The sequence below is a fragment of the Electrona antarctica genome, assembly GCF_951216825.1.
Source record: "Electrona antarctica genome assembly, chromosome: 6".
Classification (NCBI taxonomy): Eukaryota; Metazoa; Chordata; class Actinopteri; order Myctophiformes; family Myctophidae; genus Electrona; species Electrona antarctica.
Window position 1 is genome coordinate 33,987,699 of NC_136811.1, and position 18,268 is coordinate 34,005,966.

The 18,268-nt window shown below is 41.9% G+C and overlaps 1 protein-coding gene across 1 annotated transcript in view; it reads left to right on the forward strand.

The window, feature by feature from the left end:
* ntrk1 (neurotrophic tyrosine kinase, receptor, type 1) overlaps window positions 1-18,268 on the forward strand; it is a gene marked incomplete at its 5' end in the record, with an annotated part of 39,356 nt that overhangs the window by 14,937 nt on the left and 6,151 nt on the right. Inside the window, 7 exons of the mRNA XM_079503297.1 lie at window positions 12,157-12,489; window positions 14,579-14,596; window positions 14,753-14,811; window positions 14,933-15,035; window positions 16,657-16,812; window positions 16,989-17,119; window positions 17,737-17,909. Of these exons, the coding sequence (XP_079359423.1) occupies window positions 12,157-12,489; window positions 14,579-14,596; window positions 14,753-14,811; window positions 14,933-15,035; window positions 16,657-16,812; window positions 16,989-17,119; window positions 17,737-17,909 (973 nt within the window). The remainder of the gene's footprint in view (window positions 1-12,156; window positions 12,490-14,578; window positions 14,597-14,752; window positions 14,812-14,932; window positions 15,036-16,656; window positions 16,813-16,988; window positions 17,120-17,736; window positions 17,910-18,268) is intronic.

The following is an 18,268-nucleotide window of genomic DNA, read 5'->3' on the forward strand; positions in this document are numbered from 1 at the left end:
AGTACATGGTACATAGTACCTGAGATAGGCATATAAGCATAGCAGCAAATGTACTGTTCAGTCTGTGCATGATATACTTCTGAACATTAGTTAAGCGGCTGTGGCTCAGGAGGTAGAGCAAGTCGTCCAATGATCTGTGGGTAGGCGGTTCAAATCCTGGCTCCTCCTGTCCACATGTTAAAGTGTCAGTAGGCAAGACACTGAACCCTACATTGCCTCCAATGAGGTGTTCGGTGCTAGCTTGCCACCATCGGTGTGTGAATGTGGGAAGTGAGGACGCTGGCGTCGACACAATGTACATTGTAAAGCGCTTTGAGCACTTGGAAAAGCGCTATCAAAATGCAATTCATGAAGGTGCTACAAAAACAAAAACAAAACACGTCAGTGCAAGTACATGGGATTGGGTGCAAAATGTCAGTGCGTGATGACCGCATAATCCACATAAAGTAGACTGACATCGGTGTAATCCACAAGTAGGTCCAGAAGAGAAATTAACAAAAAATACATAATAAAAAATATAAGAGAGCAAAAAATAAAGTATCCTTATCTCACCCAGGCACAGAAGAACTCCTTCACCTCATACATTGTACTTCTGATTACAGTTTCAACTTGACCCTGGGGCCCCGTTGTTTTCCACACATCTGTCCATTAGTGCAAGCTTACAGTTCAACACTGAGGAATGACAGCACCCACTGGCCCCACACAAAACAACACAGAGTGCATTAGTGATACATTACCGAATAATATTGCCCAAACAGTATCATATAACAACAACTCAGTGACACTCTTTGGGAAATAAAGCCAAAAAAGAATAGGGGCGCCAATCAACAGAACCCAAATGCATGAGCATCAAGGGACAGATAATGAGCATCAGGAAAAAGGGGCTGATAACTGTACAAAGATCTGATTTGAGCCTGAGCTAATGGATATTTTCCTCCTACTCCGGAAAAGCCTCTTCATCCACAGTGATTGGCAGGCAGTAAGTGCGTTAGCACAGTTAATCTATCAACATCAGCCCCCCTGGTAGATGGACACTCGTTAACCGCTAGTCCTTTAATTACCCATAATTACCTCCCTGAACAGTAGTGGGTGGTTACTGGGCTCACTGAGTCTGCAGGCTTTCTGAACCATTGATTCACATGCCTGCTCTGGCTTCACTCTTTAATACAAGAGTGAATTAATTATTCTGAATTATGTCTGTCACACTGTTGCTCATCATTTCAAAATAAAAGGACCCCAAACTAGATCACATTGCCATTTCAGTACTATGTTTTGGCGTCACAGGCTTGTATTATCAACAAGACTAGGTCAGAACCTAGTATAATGGCTAGACCATTGAGTTGAAACGACAGATAAAAAGCTCATAACTTAGCTTTAGCATAGCCTTAAGGACTTCTCCTTAAGGCTATGGGACTCTCAATTTCCTGCCCTCGCATGAAATGCAGAAAAGCCTCACGATTTCGCTGCTCACCAATACAAAGACGGTTTTGTGATGAAGAAAGTCTACTTTCTCTAGTGGATACACTCTGAGCCCTCCACCAAATGTATAAAATGCACTTTTTGGCCAGAAAGGAAAAATCTTGTGAATGGGTTCTTTTTTTTCAGTGAAAAAAAGAAAGTGCACTTTATACGTGTGGTGGGGGCTCAGAGTGCGTCCACTAGGGAAAGTAGACTTTCTTCACCACTTTCTTGTATTGGTGAGTATAGCCAAATCGTTCTTTTAAGTCGATATTTACCTCCAGTCAAAGTAGGATTTTCAATGCCTCATAACTCTGAAACTATATACGAGCGCTGTCCGTGGTTTTGACGATCCATCCGAGGTTCGAATGTGATTTGTGATTTTGTCTCGCATCACTCCTGACATGTGAACGTTTCTGGCGAAAGGTAAACAGCGTGCACCCGGGCGTGCACACACTCACAACAACGGAACGGAATGAAATAATAAGCTACAAAACACTCCAAATGTATAAAACTCCTTCACTGTCTGTACCTTATATAATTTCAAGTTGCAAACATCAATTAGAGAACTATGTACTGATAAAGCCAATTTGACTGGCTAAGAAAACAAATTCATATAGAGAACTATATCCAGCTATTTCTGGTCAGGCCACGTACTGCGCAAATCCATAAGGCTAGACAAGAGTGGATGTCCCATTCGATTTCTTGTCATCTTTGATTTGTGTCATCAGATACAATACTCTCTCAAAATGAGCATTGGATACGGGCTAAGAGGTCTGATGCCACCAAAGGTTAATTCCTGAAAAAACTGCTTTCGTCCAGCATCAGAATGCATAAAATATGTAATTTTGTTTTGTGGCATTTCACACACAGCTGTAGAAACTTATAATGTTTGTAATACCAGCTCATATTTCAGATAAAAGTGTTACATAAACATTTTTTATCTCTGGCAAAGCAATAAGCCATAAGCCTGGAGGTGGAGATTATATTCTTGCCCCAGTCCAGATATGTGTCTGTTTCTCAGACACAGATGGACCGATCAGCATGAAACTTTCCATGCACACTCCAAGTGACACATATTGGTGACACGAAGCTTGGCCAATCACTTAATGTCGGGGTTGGCCAATCAGGAGGAATTATACCAGCCGCAAGGGTCCACATCACATAGGTTCATCACCACTCATGTCATCATGACACGGATGATGTACATTATCTTGTCAAATCTTGGGTAACATAATGGTTTCAAATAATTATTTCTGTTTAATGCAGGTGATAATGTTTTGAGCGGCACTACCCGCTCCAATGCGTGGCTTTTATTTTGACGTCATGTGGCAGCCAAGTCTATGGACCTTTTAGGGAAAGCCAAGCAAAATACAGTGCCACAGTGGGTGCTACATGAACGTGACATGTGGCAGGCAAGTCTAAGGACTAGTTATAAATGATCATCATGATAAAAGGCGCTGCTCACTTTACACAAGTGTGATACTCCAATGTCTGGCTTTTGAAATGGCGTCATATGGCAGCCAAGTCTATGGACTTTTAATGTTTGTTTAGAGCACTTTAAACAAAACTCGAATGGCAGTATATGGACTTTTTTGTTTAGGTCAGCAGTTAAACAAACATTGACGACGTGAGTCATGTGGCCAATATAAATACATCTTGTGACTGATTTTGCTTTCTACAATAACACGCTGCATTCATGTCTCGTAACGTAGTGAAATCTGCACTGCCACTATTATATAGCCCCTGCCCCTCACTTCACACAAGTGTGATTTTTAAGAGCAGGTGTGGGACTGTCGGTCATATCATGTCTGTCCCAGATAGGTCTGAAGATCTGCATTCCTCTGCAATATTCCATTTCTGTAAAGCATAAATCCAAGATTCCTTTTAACATCTTCAACTACAGTAAGTAGATAATATAATATAAGACCATTAGTTAAGCGTAATATGTAGTGATCACTGATTAGTTGTACTCCCTGTAACAGACCTAAGTAAACTGCCAATGAAGATTATCCAGTCCAAACAGACAGATGCCTCACTATACCCCTTAGCACAGCACTTTCCCAAGGCGGGTCATGGGTTAAGAGCTGTGGAATGGCTGCTGGAGAGTGAAAGGTCTCTGCATGTCAGCACCGTCTTCGATCTAAAGGGAAGCCATTTCCTGTAGTTTCACATTCAATGGTGCTTCCAGGTATTGTGGTCAGGAGCCCCGTCGACGACCAGGATTCATTATTCATAGCTGGTCAGCACAGGTTTACAGTACAGATGGAGAACATTGATTCATGGAAACTATAGGCCCCTGTGCTATCCAACAGCTTTGTGCCATATATGGTCCAGGTGCAGTTTAAAAGGATCATAGGGTGAGGATGGGGAATGGCTTACTAGTCTACATTTTGTTATGCTCCCATCGTCCCATGATCTTCTAGAATAGGAACGAACAAGTACTAATATTCTCTACTCTAATCTTTTATTTATCTGTTTTACTGAGCATCCATAATTCCTTGGACTTCCTTCACTTTCATTCTACCACACATTGCAGACCTGGGAGCTTTCAGTACAGCCATAGTTCTATTGTTGATCACTGAAAAGTTTCACCTGCTCAGTAGGGGAAAAGTGTTTTGTAAAAGGACACTGTATTGGTAAATTCAGTAGATCTATGTTCAACCCTCTGTTTTTCAAGACAGTCCCCACAAGAAAACGAAAACATGTCCACGACGGTTGAGGTTTAGGCCTATATTATCTATTATTATATTATAAGTAAATAAGATATTGTTACCCCAAACCAGTGGTTCTCAAAGTGGGATCAGGGGACGCCTAGTATCGCGTAGCCAGGCAACTATTCCACAATCTCTGAATGCTATAGAGGGTATGTGCATGACATCATCATCACATACCCGTTATGCGGGAATGCCTACTGAGTGGCAAAAAACTACTTTCTGGCCTTGACAGCCCATGCATCCAAACAGAAAAGTCCCATTTGATTGCATTAAATTACTTTAGTTTAAACATTAAATTCACTTTGTCACTCACTTTGCCACTCGATTTGCCACTCAATCTGCCATTCACTTTATGCATGCCATACCCTCTATAGAGTTTGGAACTACACCTCCCAAAATCAGAACACCGATATGCTTTAATGATTTTAATTTATATTCGGATACATTTGCGGGACAGTATGACGTGCTCCATACTGTTTGACATAAGTCTTTGAAAATTGCGGGAGCCAACGTCTGGCCACGCAAGACAAATCATCACAAATGTAATTCCGGCCAAATCACAATTTGCATCTTCACTTTTCTGTCCTCACTTTTGTCTTCAATGTTTGTGTTTACACAAACACGGAAAGCTGGGCATAGGAGGGGCATTTCAGGGGCCCCTCAAAAATAGCCCATCTACAAGCTCACAACACTATAGCTATTTTGAAATGTATGAAAAATTTTACATACTGTATTTAACACAAATCCTCTTTCATGGTGGTTCCTGGCACAATAACCAATCAGATAATGGTCTGCAGCCTAATACATATCAATTTGGCATGAAAATGTTTGAGATGTTAACCACAACCACTGCTGTAAACCTTTCCCTGCTCAAGGTTGCATTGCATTGTATCATGTGCAGAATATGCATACGTAGCTCCACTCCGCAGCCAGCGCAACATGGCTCCACTCATGACAGCCAGAGGAAATGTATAGAAATGTATAATCTCACACATCTAACAGTAAATGTACCCATTCTACATACTGTGAAATAAAAATTTCAATCAATCAATCAACCAATCCTTATATACTGTATATCAGCAGTTAAAGGGACATTTCACCGCTGGAAGAAACTGCAGTCACTCAATGCTAATAGTATTTGTAGAAGTAGATGTAAACAGTAGCACCCTATGTCCAGAAAAGTAATGAAGTCCACTGAGGTCCACTGAGGTCCACTGCCCCTTCTTGTGGAGAGGGGGAGGCTGCGTGGCGGTGTGACTTGTAGTCCAGGAAGGAAGTGAGACCATAGTCCAGGAAGGAAGTGAGACCACATTTTCATGACAACCTTTGGTCATGAACATGGTGTCATGACTAAAATATCTAAAAACACATATTACAAACAAACAAATCCCAGGAAAGTGTTGTGTCCTCATTAAAATAAGATCTGGTGAAGTGGCCCTTTAACCGAAGTAAGCTGCATCTTCAAATGTCTGCCAGTCCAAGAGGCAACACACCTTAGCTCTGGCGCACACAGAGACAAATGTCTGCCAGTCCAAGTGGCAACACACCTTAGCTCTGGATGCACACAGAGGCAACACACCTTAGCTCTGGCGCACACAGAGGCAAAGAGGGAGGTTTAACCATGGCCTCTTCCCTGTCCAACCAATCACATGACCTCTATCCTAAAGCCTGACCAGGGTTCCTGCACATTTTCCATACTCCCAGAGTTCTATGGAGATAGCACATCACAGCATGTGTGGTGGCCACACAGGGATACTAATGGCTTCATTATTCTGTCCTGAGTGTAATAGCCAAGTTCAATCCCAAATTGGGGCTGTGTGTGTCCCCGGGTGTGATTACTTATCGTTGATTTGTTTCTGCCCACTTATACCTTTATATATAGCCTACCTGTTCTATGCGCTGCTATTCAGTATACTTGACGGAGGCCACAGAGGCCAAAACGTTCTGGTAAATAATGTTTTTGGGGAGCTTTTAAAACGGTGTACAGACTTTCGGAACGGAAACGGATCTATCATTTCCCCTTAATAGATTGAAAAAACAAATCCCAATATTGTTCTTCCCATGAATCTCCTTTCTAAATAAGAACCTAAAATGAGTCATGTTCGTGAAGCCTCATTTATTAACTGTGTCCATGGACCATGGACATGACGATGAATGCAGCAAAACAATTATGGTTTCCGTAACTGTTAACATTGTCTAATAACTACACTGCGTTACTAATAAATCTTCAGACATTTATTTCAGACAAGCATGTCACAATTTGTGATGCTATGTGCAATTCAGAGATATTGCCGCATTTTTTTCTTTCAAATAATTTGGTGGAGGATGTGTGGATTTGGTAGTTACAGTTTTACAGTTTAAAATTATGTTGTTATCACTTTGGTGGGTTGTTAGAAGACGTATTACGGGAAATGCACGTGACAGAGAGAGACCGTCAGGAGTTGGGTACTGTGTCATGCAGTGACGTATCGCTAGGCAGAGATCTCTGATCATCTGGCAATGCAATTTAGGCTGGATGTGGCATCCCACTCAGGCGATATAGACCATATTTTTCCCTTTAGAGTGTATTATACAGTATTTTGTAGGACTGAGTCATCCAACCAAGCAGTAGAGAGCCATCATGAGAATGAAAAACTGCAGCAGGACAGAACAGGACAGCACAGGAATTAGCCACCGAGTACAGCAGAAGCAGGTGGAGCACCTAAAACGGCAGAGCATTTATTGTATTTAATTGCCGGGTGACGCCTTCTACATTAGCGGCACAAAGTGACACCCTGCAAGCTTGTACATATCTGCTACTTTTGAATAGCCAATGTGAAAATCTAAAATGACAGATGCTTTCCCAGTTCATGGCATAGTGACAAAAACATTGGATGTATGTTTGTACGATGCAACGATGCTGACACTTGCAGTACAGTATATGGATCAGCAAAACTAAGAGCTAGCAAAACATAAAACAGGCCAAAACAATTATAATAATTGGAATCAAGCTTTCACAAAACACATTTAGAGATTGTAGCATAAATTCAGCATGTCTTCAGATCAACATACTGTACTCCATGTCACCTTCTACACAATAATAGATCTACGGAAAGTAATTGTACTATAAATGTGGGTCGAGTAACTCACGCACTACTGGAAAGTACAGTATTAGGTCTACTGTCGACCCAAGGTCACTTTTATGGTGGATGAATCAAGTTTAAGTAAAACACCTTGCCTCATTGTGTACCTCAGAACCATTGACCTTCCCTCCTTTTTCTTAGACTTTATATTGAGCTAAAGAATATCACTGCTGTATGAAAGATTACTGAAGTGAAGGCCTGCACCCGACTGTCTGTTGTGATATGGCCTTGATAGCAGGGCAGATAACATGCAAATTACAGGAGAATCGTTCACTTGCGGATACAAGCACCAAAATTGGCACACATACTCCTTAGGGGTTGCTCTTTTGAGAAAACCACTGTGCCAAAAGACATTTCAAGATGGCGGCCATTTTTCAAGATGGCTGCCATTGAATATACAGTAATATTGCATTTCGCAATAAAACCCCATAGACTTGTCCTATTTGAATGATCTTGGTGTCAAATCATACATTTTTCACTATGTAGAATCCAAATTTGGACCCATGGACTTACTCACTGGCTTCCTTGTACCATATATCAGTCCCGGAACCCTAATATTCTGCTAAATTAGAGGTTTGTGTTATGCCTGACTCCGGTAAAATGGATGGCAGTTTATATCTTAGTATAATTAGATGTTTAGTATGTGTGTGTGTGTGTGTGTGTGTGTGTGTGGGGGGGGGTCTAATAAGCCCTGCATCTTTTAGCTAGTGTAGATTACATGTAGTTTACCATGTATGATCAGTTAGACAGCCGCGCCTGAATTGACAGGGTATGCCAGCAGGGGAGAGCCGAGCCAATGGTAAGGGCTATACATGACTTATTCATGGACTTACCAACATGGTGTACAGATCACACTGGACTTAAATGATACTGGATGAACGATCGGGCTAGGTGTAGATCATATATTTTATTGTCGAACCTAGTCATATCCCATACCTTATTGTGCATGATGGCGGTAAAAGGATAACCCCTCTGCCTTGATTCACTGAATACAGATAATGGTCATACTGTGATACCTTGATTACCATTCACCAAGATGTCTAATATAGACCCAGGACCGCCTAAATTCAAGACTGACTGGAGCAAGTGTTGTCTTTGCAAAGACAAGAATAGTAAAGAGCTCTCGTCACCACATGCAAGACAATCACAACATGATGGCTACACTATGATTGCAACTAATATTCCCCTCTTTCACACAATGAATGAGATGCATATTAATAAAATGGATCCAGACAGACTTGATGATCGTGGTGGCATTGAAGAAAATCTGAGGAGGAACAAGGCGCAATATCACAAAAGTTGTCGCATTACGAAACTGGAGAGTGAGAATCACAAAACGAAAAGCAGAGTGCGCTCAGCCAGTGGAATGCAGCTGGGTGTTGATGCATCTGCTGTCAACTCCACAAGACTGAAGGAGAAACTGCTGTCAGAAATACCTGAGTTGGAGGCTCACAAGCAGGGAAGGGATGTTCATTTGGCTTTCCAGAAAGATGTAGGCTTTGGCTTGTCAGAAGCCTCTGACTCTTATAGTGAAGCTATTGTCCTTAGCAAAGCAGCTAACATCTTGCAACGACATATATGCTGGACCACAAGTCCCTCCAAAGCAGGTATTTCTTACAGCAGTTTTTAATTCAGTCATGTGGAGTTGACAGCTGGTCCATCAACACCCAGCTGTTCCAGGCACTGGAATAGCACGTACAGGTGAACTATATGTCTGCAAGTCGAAGGACTGAAGGACCCTCACCAGATCTGGTGGTCTCCACTAGATATGTGACTAGCTCTGAGATTTCCTGTAGGTGGGCAACTGGGCATCCTCTTCGGTTGAATGTTCCTTTTCCAGTCTCTTTGTGGTTGTGAGGTACAACCTCTCTATTGTAAAGGTCTGCCAAGCATGCAACATGGAGCTCCTGTGCAATAACATCTCCACCACTGAGTCTTGCAAGAAGTTTTCCGTCATTTAAAGTTTGGGCACATTCATTATAACTCCTATTGAGATTCATCGTCATAGCTTTCTATGACGACGCATACCCTGTGAGTTCAGAGTATGCAGCATCTTTGTCACATCTGAAACATGGTTGGCTTTGAATGCTGGTTCTACTCCACTCTCTGCTTTGAATGCTGGTTCTACTCCACTCTGCTTTGAATGCTGGTTCTACTCCACTCTCTGCTTTGAATGCTGGTTCTACTCCACTCTCTGCTTTGAATGCTGGTTCTACTCCACTCTCTGCTTTGAATGCTGGTTCTACTCCACTCTCTGCTTTGAATGCTGGTTCTACTCCACTCTCTGCTTTGAATGCTGGTTCTACTCCACTCTCTGCTTTGAATGCTGGTTCTACTCCACTCTCTGCTTTTCATTTTGTGATTCTCACTCTCTCCAGTTTCGTGTTGTTAAACATAATGCGACAACCTTCATGATATTGCGCCTTGTTCCTCCTCAGAGTTTATTCAATGCCACCACCAGGGGAATATTAGTTGTTGTTGTGATTGTCTTGCATGTGGTGATGAGAGCTCATACTATTCTTGTCTTTGCAAAGACAACACTTGCTCCAGTCAGTCTTGAATTTAGGCGGTCCTGGGTCTATATTAGACATCTTGGTGAATGGTAATCAAGGTATCACAATATGATCATTATCTGTATTCAGTGAATCAAGGCAGAGGGGTTATCCTTTTACCGCCATCATGCACAATAAGGTATGGGATACAACTAGGTTCGACAACAAAATCAACACCTAGCCCGATCGTTCATCCAGTATCATTTAAGTCCAGTGTGATCTGTACACCATGTTGGTAAGTCCATGAATAAGTCATGTATAGCCCCCTTACCATTGGCTCGGCTCTCCCCTGCTGGCATACCCTGTCAATTCAGGCGCGGTTGTCTAACTGAACATCATACATGGTAAACTACATGTAATCTACACTAGCTAAAAGATGCAGGGCTTATTAGACAACATTTGGGAGTCATAAAGAACAAAAATACTTGGATGCACCCGGGACGTATCCTCAGTGATGTATCCCAAGGTCATCAGGGTTTCGGGTCTCACGAACATCATACCCCTCACTCGGGTGACCCAGCCGGGGTGATCAAGTCCCAACTTACGTCTCAGTAGCTACCCACGATCAGACCCACTAGGGAAAGACCAGGGCCACACAATCCGTTGGAACTACTCTGCCGGGACTGGGAGGCACATAATTCTGGCATGTGGAGGGACTAGGCTCTGTGGGTTGACTCCTGTCCGGGCTCCTATGTCTCACCAGGTCCACTCCTGCTCTCACCAGGAGTACCGCCAGGACCTGTCCCAGCACCAGACACTTCATTCAGGAGTGGTGGTTTCTTGAGCCGCAATGGTTCTGCAGGCTCCACCTGGGCAACGGTTTATTTAGCTACACCAAACAAATTACTCAGCTGATACTGAACGGTGCGAGCGGTACCCCCCCCCCCCCCTACCCCCCGCCCCCCCACACACTTACACACACACACACACACACACATACTAAACCTCTAACAATACTAAGATATAGACTACCATCCATTTTACCCGAGTCAGACATAACACAAACCTCTAATTTAGCAGAATATTAGGATTCCGGGACTGTTATATGGTACAAGGAAACTAGTGAGTAAGTCCATGGGTCCAAATTTGGATTCTACATAGTGAAAAATGTATGATTTGACACCAAGATCATTCAAATAGGACAAGTCTATGGGATTTTATTGCGAAATGCAATATTACTGTATATTCAATGGCAGCCATCTTGAAAAGTGGCCGCCATCTTGAATTTTCTTTTGGCACAGTGGTTTTCTCAAAAGAGCAACCCCTAAGGAGTATGTGTGCCAATTTTGGTGCTTGTATCCGCAAGTGAACGATTATTTCCGCTATCTGCCCCGCTATGATAATGTCTTGCTTAACAGTTTACCATCGTCAAAATAGTTTCACTGCTTGTGACGTCATCAGAGTGTAAAACCTTGTAAAACGTCGAATTAAACAATGAAAACATAACTTGTGTAACTCGTGTTTGGGAGGAAAAGAGGTCTTTATCAATTAACTCGGGTAACTTGTGAATGGGAGTCAATGTGTCTGGTAAGGTTTGTCGTCAAAGTCGATCTCATGGGGTGGCATTGCCCCAATAAAAGCGGGAAAGCAATTTTTCCAATTTTTCATAGGTTTATTGGTTTATTGGTACTTCATTAGACCCCCTGGTGTGGTTGTTATGTGCAATGATGTCTTCCCTTTGTATTTAGGGTTTCTTCCTGGAGGCTGAAACCTTGACAGTAAAACGTGCCAATGAAAAAAAACTGATATAGTGACATCACAATATCATCCCCTCCCCTAACCCCTCCCCCCTTATCATACAACAACAGCTGTGGGTGCGGCTTCAGTTCAGTTGGATCACCACCCACCACCACCCACCAGGCAAACCAGGCATACTTAATGAACTGGTGGGCGTGTCCACATTAAAACGACATTTTAACAAATACTCTTTTGAAAAAATTCTTCCTCCTTATACAGTATAATAATAATCTTTAAAATATTGTATTTTAAACCTTAACCCATTAATTGTACTTTAACCGTTAAAGCACAATGACACATTGGTAGAAGTTTGGGTTGAGTAGTTACCTTGCCCTGATTGTATGAGTGACGTTGAGTGCTATATCACCATGCAATGCAAATCAATGAGCAGACTATCTTTGGAATATTTAGAGTTAAATCATGGCAACCAAAACCTACACCAAAAAGTGTTGCTGTCAACCTAGAAGTGTGTTGTGTTGACAAAGAAACTTCACCTTTGTTTCAAATGGCATGAGAGTGAATAGATGATTTTGGGGGTGAACCGTCTTTCCATCTTACATCTCCCTACAGTTCCAGTGAAAATCCTCTTCCTGCGAGAAGCTGAATCCCAGCACCACTGGTGTTTCCCCTTTGCTGTGGACGGCAATCCTGAACCGGCAGTCCGTTGGCTCTACAATGGATCGGCGCTCACCGAGGGTCGCTACACCTACACTCAGTTTATCCCCGACTCAGATGACGGCTCTGAAAAACATGGCTGTCTGTTCCTAAACAAGCCCACCCACCTCAACAACGGCCACTACACTCTAGTCGCAGAAAACAAGCTTGGACGAGACCAGGCCACTGCCACAGGGATTTTCATGGATAACCCCTTTGACCCCTTCGATCCTGAAGGGATAATTCCAGGTGAGTTCCACTGAGAATCCTATTCCAGTGTTGTACCCCTTACAGTACTGTATGTGGAAAGCTATTGACAGCACAATAATGCTTCTGTGTAGCCTACTACAAATTGTATTAATTACTTGTGGGTTAGTATTTTTAGTATTATATTTAAATATAATTCACAGTTAACAGAAAGGAATGGGCTGTATAGTCCTCCAGGATGCATTTGAAAAACAAAGCTTTGTCAGTGCTGTGAGACCTGAAAAGCAGTTTGAGCACAGTTTGAGTAAACATGGGACCCCCAAGGAAAAGTAAACCCACTGGAAACATCTTGAAGAGAGACAGTGAATCTACGTGATAGGAAGGCTCTAATACCGACTGAGGAATTGCAATTTCTGTCCCATTCTGGAAAATGGTGCTTTGTTTTCTGATCCTACCATACACTTCATTTCCTGGGCATTTCTAGAGGCCATGCCTGTAGTGTCAAGGGGCAAAATGGCTGAAGTTTTATATATCTGTGTAAGACTACATCACATGGACAATGTATAGGGTTGTACAAAATCGGTAGCAATAATAAGTACTGCAATTTCCAAATCGCAGAGGCTGCAATTAATTATATAAGAGAGAGAGGGGGGTCAACTTGTAAATTAGGTGTTCTAGTGATGTAGGTGTTCTAGTGTACAATATTAATTTCACTCTCAAATGTAAGTGGGTAGCTCAGTCAGTAGGGCTTGGTCATTGGTTCGATCCCGGCCACTGCCTGCACAGTGTATGAGTGGTGTGGCAAGTTGTGCGGTTAAATACTGGGAGATGGTACTGTAGGTGTTGCACTCCACCTCAGCCGCTAGCGCATTGAAACTGGGATAGAATCCTGCGTTCTCGGTTGATACCGACAAGCCTCTCCTGACCTACTTACTTAAATAAATAAAAATCCCACCTGTGTGAAGTGAGGGGCGCTCTTATCATCTTACAATGATGTAATGATGATGTAAAACAAACGCCACGGTTTAATGTTTTAATGTTTGTGTTATGGACAAAACAAACATTGATTTCTCTCCATTGTCAATGGCCTTTTTGAAAACAAACATTGAACTAAAAAAAGGAGCTAGCGCCCCTCAAAAAAGTACCATAAACACTAAGTCATTGGATTTTTTATTTTATTTTCTATTTTTTATTTGAAGCTATATGATTCCCTGCTTTCATATGACATAAAAAGTAAAAACATTATTTTCACTTTTTATGTCATATGAAAGCAGGGAATCATATAGCTTCAAATTTACATATTGGTTGTCCAGTTTGGCTTGTAGAGTAAGTAATGTCTTGCAGAGAAACAGCGAGTTGAGAAAACAGGCCTGAAAGGTTAATTTCTGTGGACATTACACATAGCTACATGTTTAAGCATTTATTTCATATTTACATGATTTCAGCTCTGACATGAGTCTGCCTGTGTTATTAACTCATTTTGGATTTTCTTTTAAAAAATGCTGTTTTTCTCCTCTGGTGAAAAGCTGGAGGCTGCACGATGGCAGCCCCTCAGTCAAATCCTGTCACGTTTTGGGGGTGGAGGATATCCTTGGCCTACTGGGGATGTTTTACACGTGGCACGTGTTGCCACTACGAAAAACTTTGCTGGGTGATTGCATCGCAGCCAACTAAAATCAATGTTCTTGTTTCTGCCTGTGCCCGTTAGGACACATTCACAAGTCTGAATCAGTTTCTGCTGAGTCTGGTCTTCTCTAGCGGTTGCTGCTTTGTGCGGGAGAAGGCCACCGTATACTATTGTGAGAGATAGAGAACGAAATGGCACCAGCTAGTGCCACATAGTTCAAAGGAGGATAAATATCCAATTACAATCAGGCAACTGCTTGACCAAAATATGATTTTAGAATTTTAAATAACAACACAGAGGGTTTAAACCAACATGGACCTGAAAGCTGAGAGGGGTCTAGATCTTTGACAGTGTCCAACACCTGTATTAAAAGTAACTATAAGCTTATTCTAATAATGTTCCACAGAAGAAATGGTAGCAGTCGGATCTACGGTGTAGGTAGTGACTGTATCCGATTCCTATTTATAAATGTCACACTCTTTTTGTCTTCTCTCCACATGCTAGTCCTTAACGTGGATCCAAGTAAGACTTGATTGATTTAATACAATAATTGTCTTGGAAATCTCATTGTTTTCATACTGTATATATAAACCACATTTTCCACTGTAAGCTACTGTATGTATATGATTCTCAAGCCTGATGGCATTTGTGTTTAACAAGCCATGTCTTTTCCAACAGTTCCTACAAGCAAATCAGATGAGAATGTTACAGAGAACATTGAGAATCGAGTGTTTGGGGTAGGTCTCGTAACACATTGGAAATATAGCTTTCATTGCATTATCGTGTTTGGACAAACACAGTTGCTAAAGCATCATTGTTTCAATGCTTATGATACAGATTCCTCGTCTCTCTGAACAGGTGTCAGTGGCAGTGGGTCTGGCTGTGTTTGCCTGCACCTTCCTCCTCATCATGGTTCTGGTTATTAACAAGTGTGGGCAGCACTCCAAGTTTGGCATTCATCGTAAGTTAACACGTGACACATCATTTCTGTTCACATGCAACCTAGAGCAACCATCCGCGCTGATTCTGTACAGTATGTCCAATAAAGGGGAATTATACTGTATGAAGTGTGTTTAGTGTAGGTCTTGTAATGCACTGGAAATATAGCTTTCATAGTGTGGACAAATACAGTTGGGTGCCACCGATATTGTCCCTTATCATTTGACCCATTTAGGCCTGACCTCAAAATTTTAAAAAATCCTTCTAAATCCTCCAGTTTTCTGAAATAAATATTTTCACTATTTTTCAAAAATAGCAGATCTACAAGCTCATAGCGCGCCACTCGGTGGCGCGCTATGAGCTTGTAGATCTGCTATTTTTCAATAGCTAAATTATAACATAATGTTTAAAACACCAAAAGGTGTTCCCGCCCAAAATGGGTTAACTGTCCTTTAGCGCAGATCACGCAAACCTCAGCAAAAAGAAAAGGACAATATCGATGGCCTCCAACTGTACACTTGCTAAAGCAATCAAAGTTCCAATGTTGCATTACTATAAAACCATGGGGTCCCACATCCCAGTCTACGTATAGCCTAAGCTGGCAAGACCAACTTTCTGAGTTTGGGTCTATTTGAATGTACAAAATTATACTTTTGCTTGAAACTATTGATCTATAGTATGATCAGTAGCATTGTAACTTGACTGAGACCAACCTACTGTACTGTAGGTTGCATAATCCTATGTCACAAGGTACTAATATTGTATGTGGACGTGTGCACATCAGTCACAAGATGTAGGGGGTGTGATTTGTGAACTCTAGGAATCAATGTCGAAAAAAATAAATTCCAGAGACCATTTCAATTTTACTTTTTGTCTATGGAAATGCATTTTCCAGTCTATTTTGAATGAGTAATGGTTCCTCTGCAAGCACCGAGGTGCTCAGAGAATAATGCACAGGATGCCAACGCCAACTAATATAGAGTTTCCAATAAGCTGTAACTTTGCACACAGTCAGCCCCTGACTGTGTGCCTGGCTAAAGTGCCTTAATTACTGCATGCAAAATGAACAGCATCAGAAAACACCTCCCCTATAAGCCATTGCCACTGCTGCTCTGGTGGAGGCATTTAAAAAGATGGATGGATGAAGGCTCAGCTTGGAGCAATAGGTTCTCTTGGACCCCTCCCCCCCATCTCTCCCACCCAACCCCTCTCACAAAGTGCCTAAGTGGGCCTGATTGTCTAAGTGGAGCCCCTCCTGGACCTCTTTTTCCTTTGCATTGCTCGCCTGCATGCTCGCTTTCTGTTGTTCCATTTTCTAGCAGGTTGGACTCTGGGGTGCTCTGTGGTTTGCTTTGCTGAGTGGGGTTTCCAATTTGGGGTCACTTGTTTGGCTTTTAATACGCACTACAGTTGTCCACCATTCTGGCCTGTGTTCATGGCTATTAGGTCATTTTTTGGTTCAATGTTAGCCTGATTGCTGCATTGTCGATGATGGGATTATTAGAGCTCATCATCATCTGTTGTCATGGGACCAATGAATATACAGCAATGTCGTTGATGAACGACAATCATTTCTGTGACAGAATTGATGAACTCTGTATACCGGTATTTTGCTCTTTGTGACACACTCCTTGCCTCATTAGGTTCATCAGTTTTGGGAACTCAGGATGACCTGGCTGTGTCTCTACGTTTCATGAACTTCGGAGCCAGCCCTCCCTCTTCAGATGAGGACTCTGGTCTATCCAGCTTTGTAGAAAACCCGCAATACTTCTGTGGCATCATCAAGGACAAAGACATGTGTGAGTGCAATTGCTGTAATCAACTCATTGTCATATAATGAGGTTGGGTAACCTCCTAATCAGTTTAAAGACATGACCACTATACTATACCCATACATATATCAAGACGCACGCGCGCGCACGCGTCGCGACATTGGCAAGGAGTATAATACTTCTTAATTTTAATTCATGAATAGGTGTCCAGAACATCAAACGGAAGGACATTGTGCTGAAATGGGAGCTAGGTGAGGGAGCATTTGGCAAGGTCTACCTGGCAGAGTGTGCCAACCTCAGTCCTGACAGTGACAAGATGCTAGTAGCCATCAAGGTAAGTAATGTTGGATTGTATGCTGTAGAGATTTTCTGCAGAACTTCAAGGTCAAGACAAATCCTTTTATATAACACTGATGACATCTGATAATAACACAAATAAACTCTACTATAAAGTATATGATGGGGATGCACTGTAGCTGTCTGACTACTAGTAGCCTCGGAAACCCAGACGTTTTTATTTCCAGTATTTCTTTATTTTCAAAATCCTTTTATTCAGGTTTTTGACAGTAGCCCAGGGGCAAGTATTAAACAGACATAAAATATAAAAATAAAACTCAATCCCCTATCCCACCCTCCGGATAGTCGGAAAAACAGTCTGGAGGAAATAAAATAAAAATATATATACACACATACACAAAATACATGCATACATAATTACAAAAACATATTTCCAGTATTTCTAATGCCTCAACCACAAAATCGTGACACTCGAACTGTGTTCGCTGCATGCATTTCATTCCTGTGGCTTTGTGTCTTGCATTGGAGATGGATTCTTGTCATTCTGATTATGTAGAAATTGAAACATGTTTTATTGTTACAATGACTCACCTAAGTAGCTCAGAATATCAGTGCCTTAAAAGTTATAATGTACTGTTCATATCTGTGGCACAGACTCTGAAGGATGCCAACGAGTCCACACGGCAGGATTTCCAGAGGGAGGCGGAACTACTCACAGTGTTGCAACACCAGCACATTGTGCGTTTCTATGGGGTGTGCACAGATGGGGAGCCACTGGCCATGGTGTTTGAATATATGAGACATGGAGATCTCAACCGATTCCTTAGGTATGTGGCATTTATAACATAACCAAAACTATTTAATTGTATGTATTACAGTTATGTTACTCTCTCAGTCTAAAGTGGATATATTTTATCAGTTCCATATGCAGCTCTAGTAGGAATCAAGCCTAACAACATTTCTGACCATGTTATGACCATGCTCTGTTCATTGAGCTATACAGATCCTGCACAGGCAGGCCTGTTGGTCACAGGTGTGATGTGGACGGTAATCAATGTTTCTGTCCTTGTTGAATCAGCCTTGAGCAAGACCGTGTACAATCTGCCCCAGCTTGCCTTTGAATATATCTGAAGATATCTGTTTCTTTTCAACAAAATGAGAGTACAGGCAGCACAAGCAGCTCTTA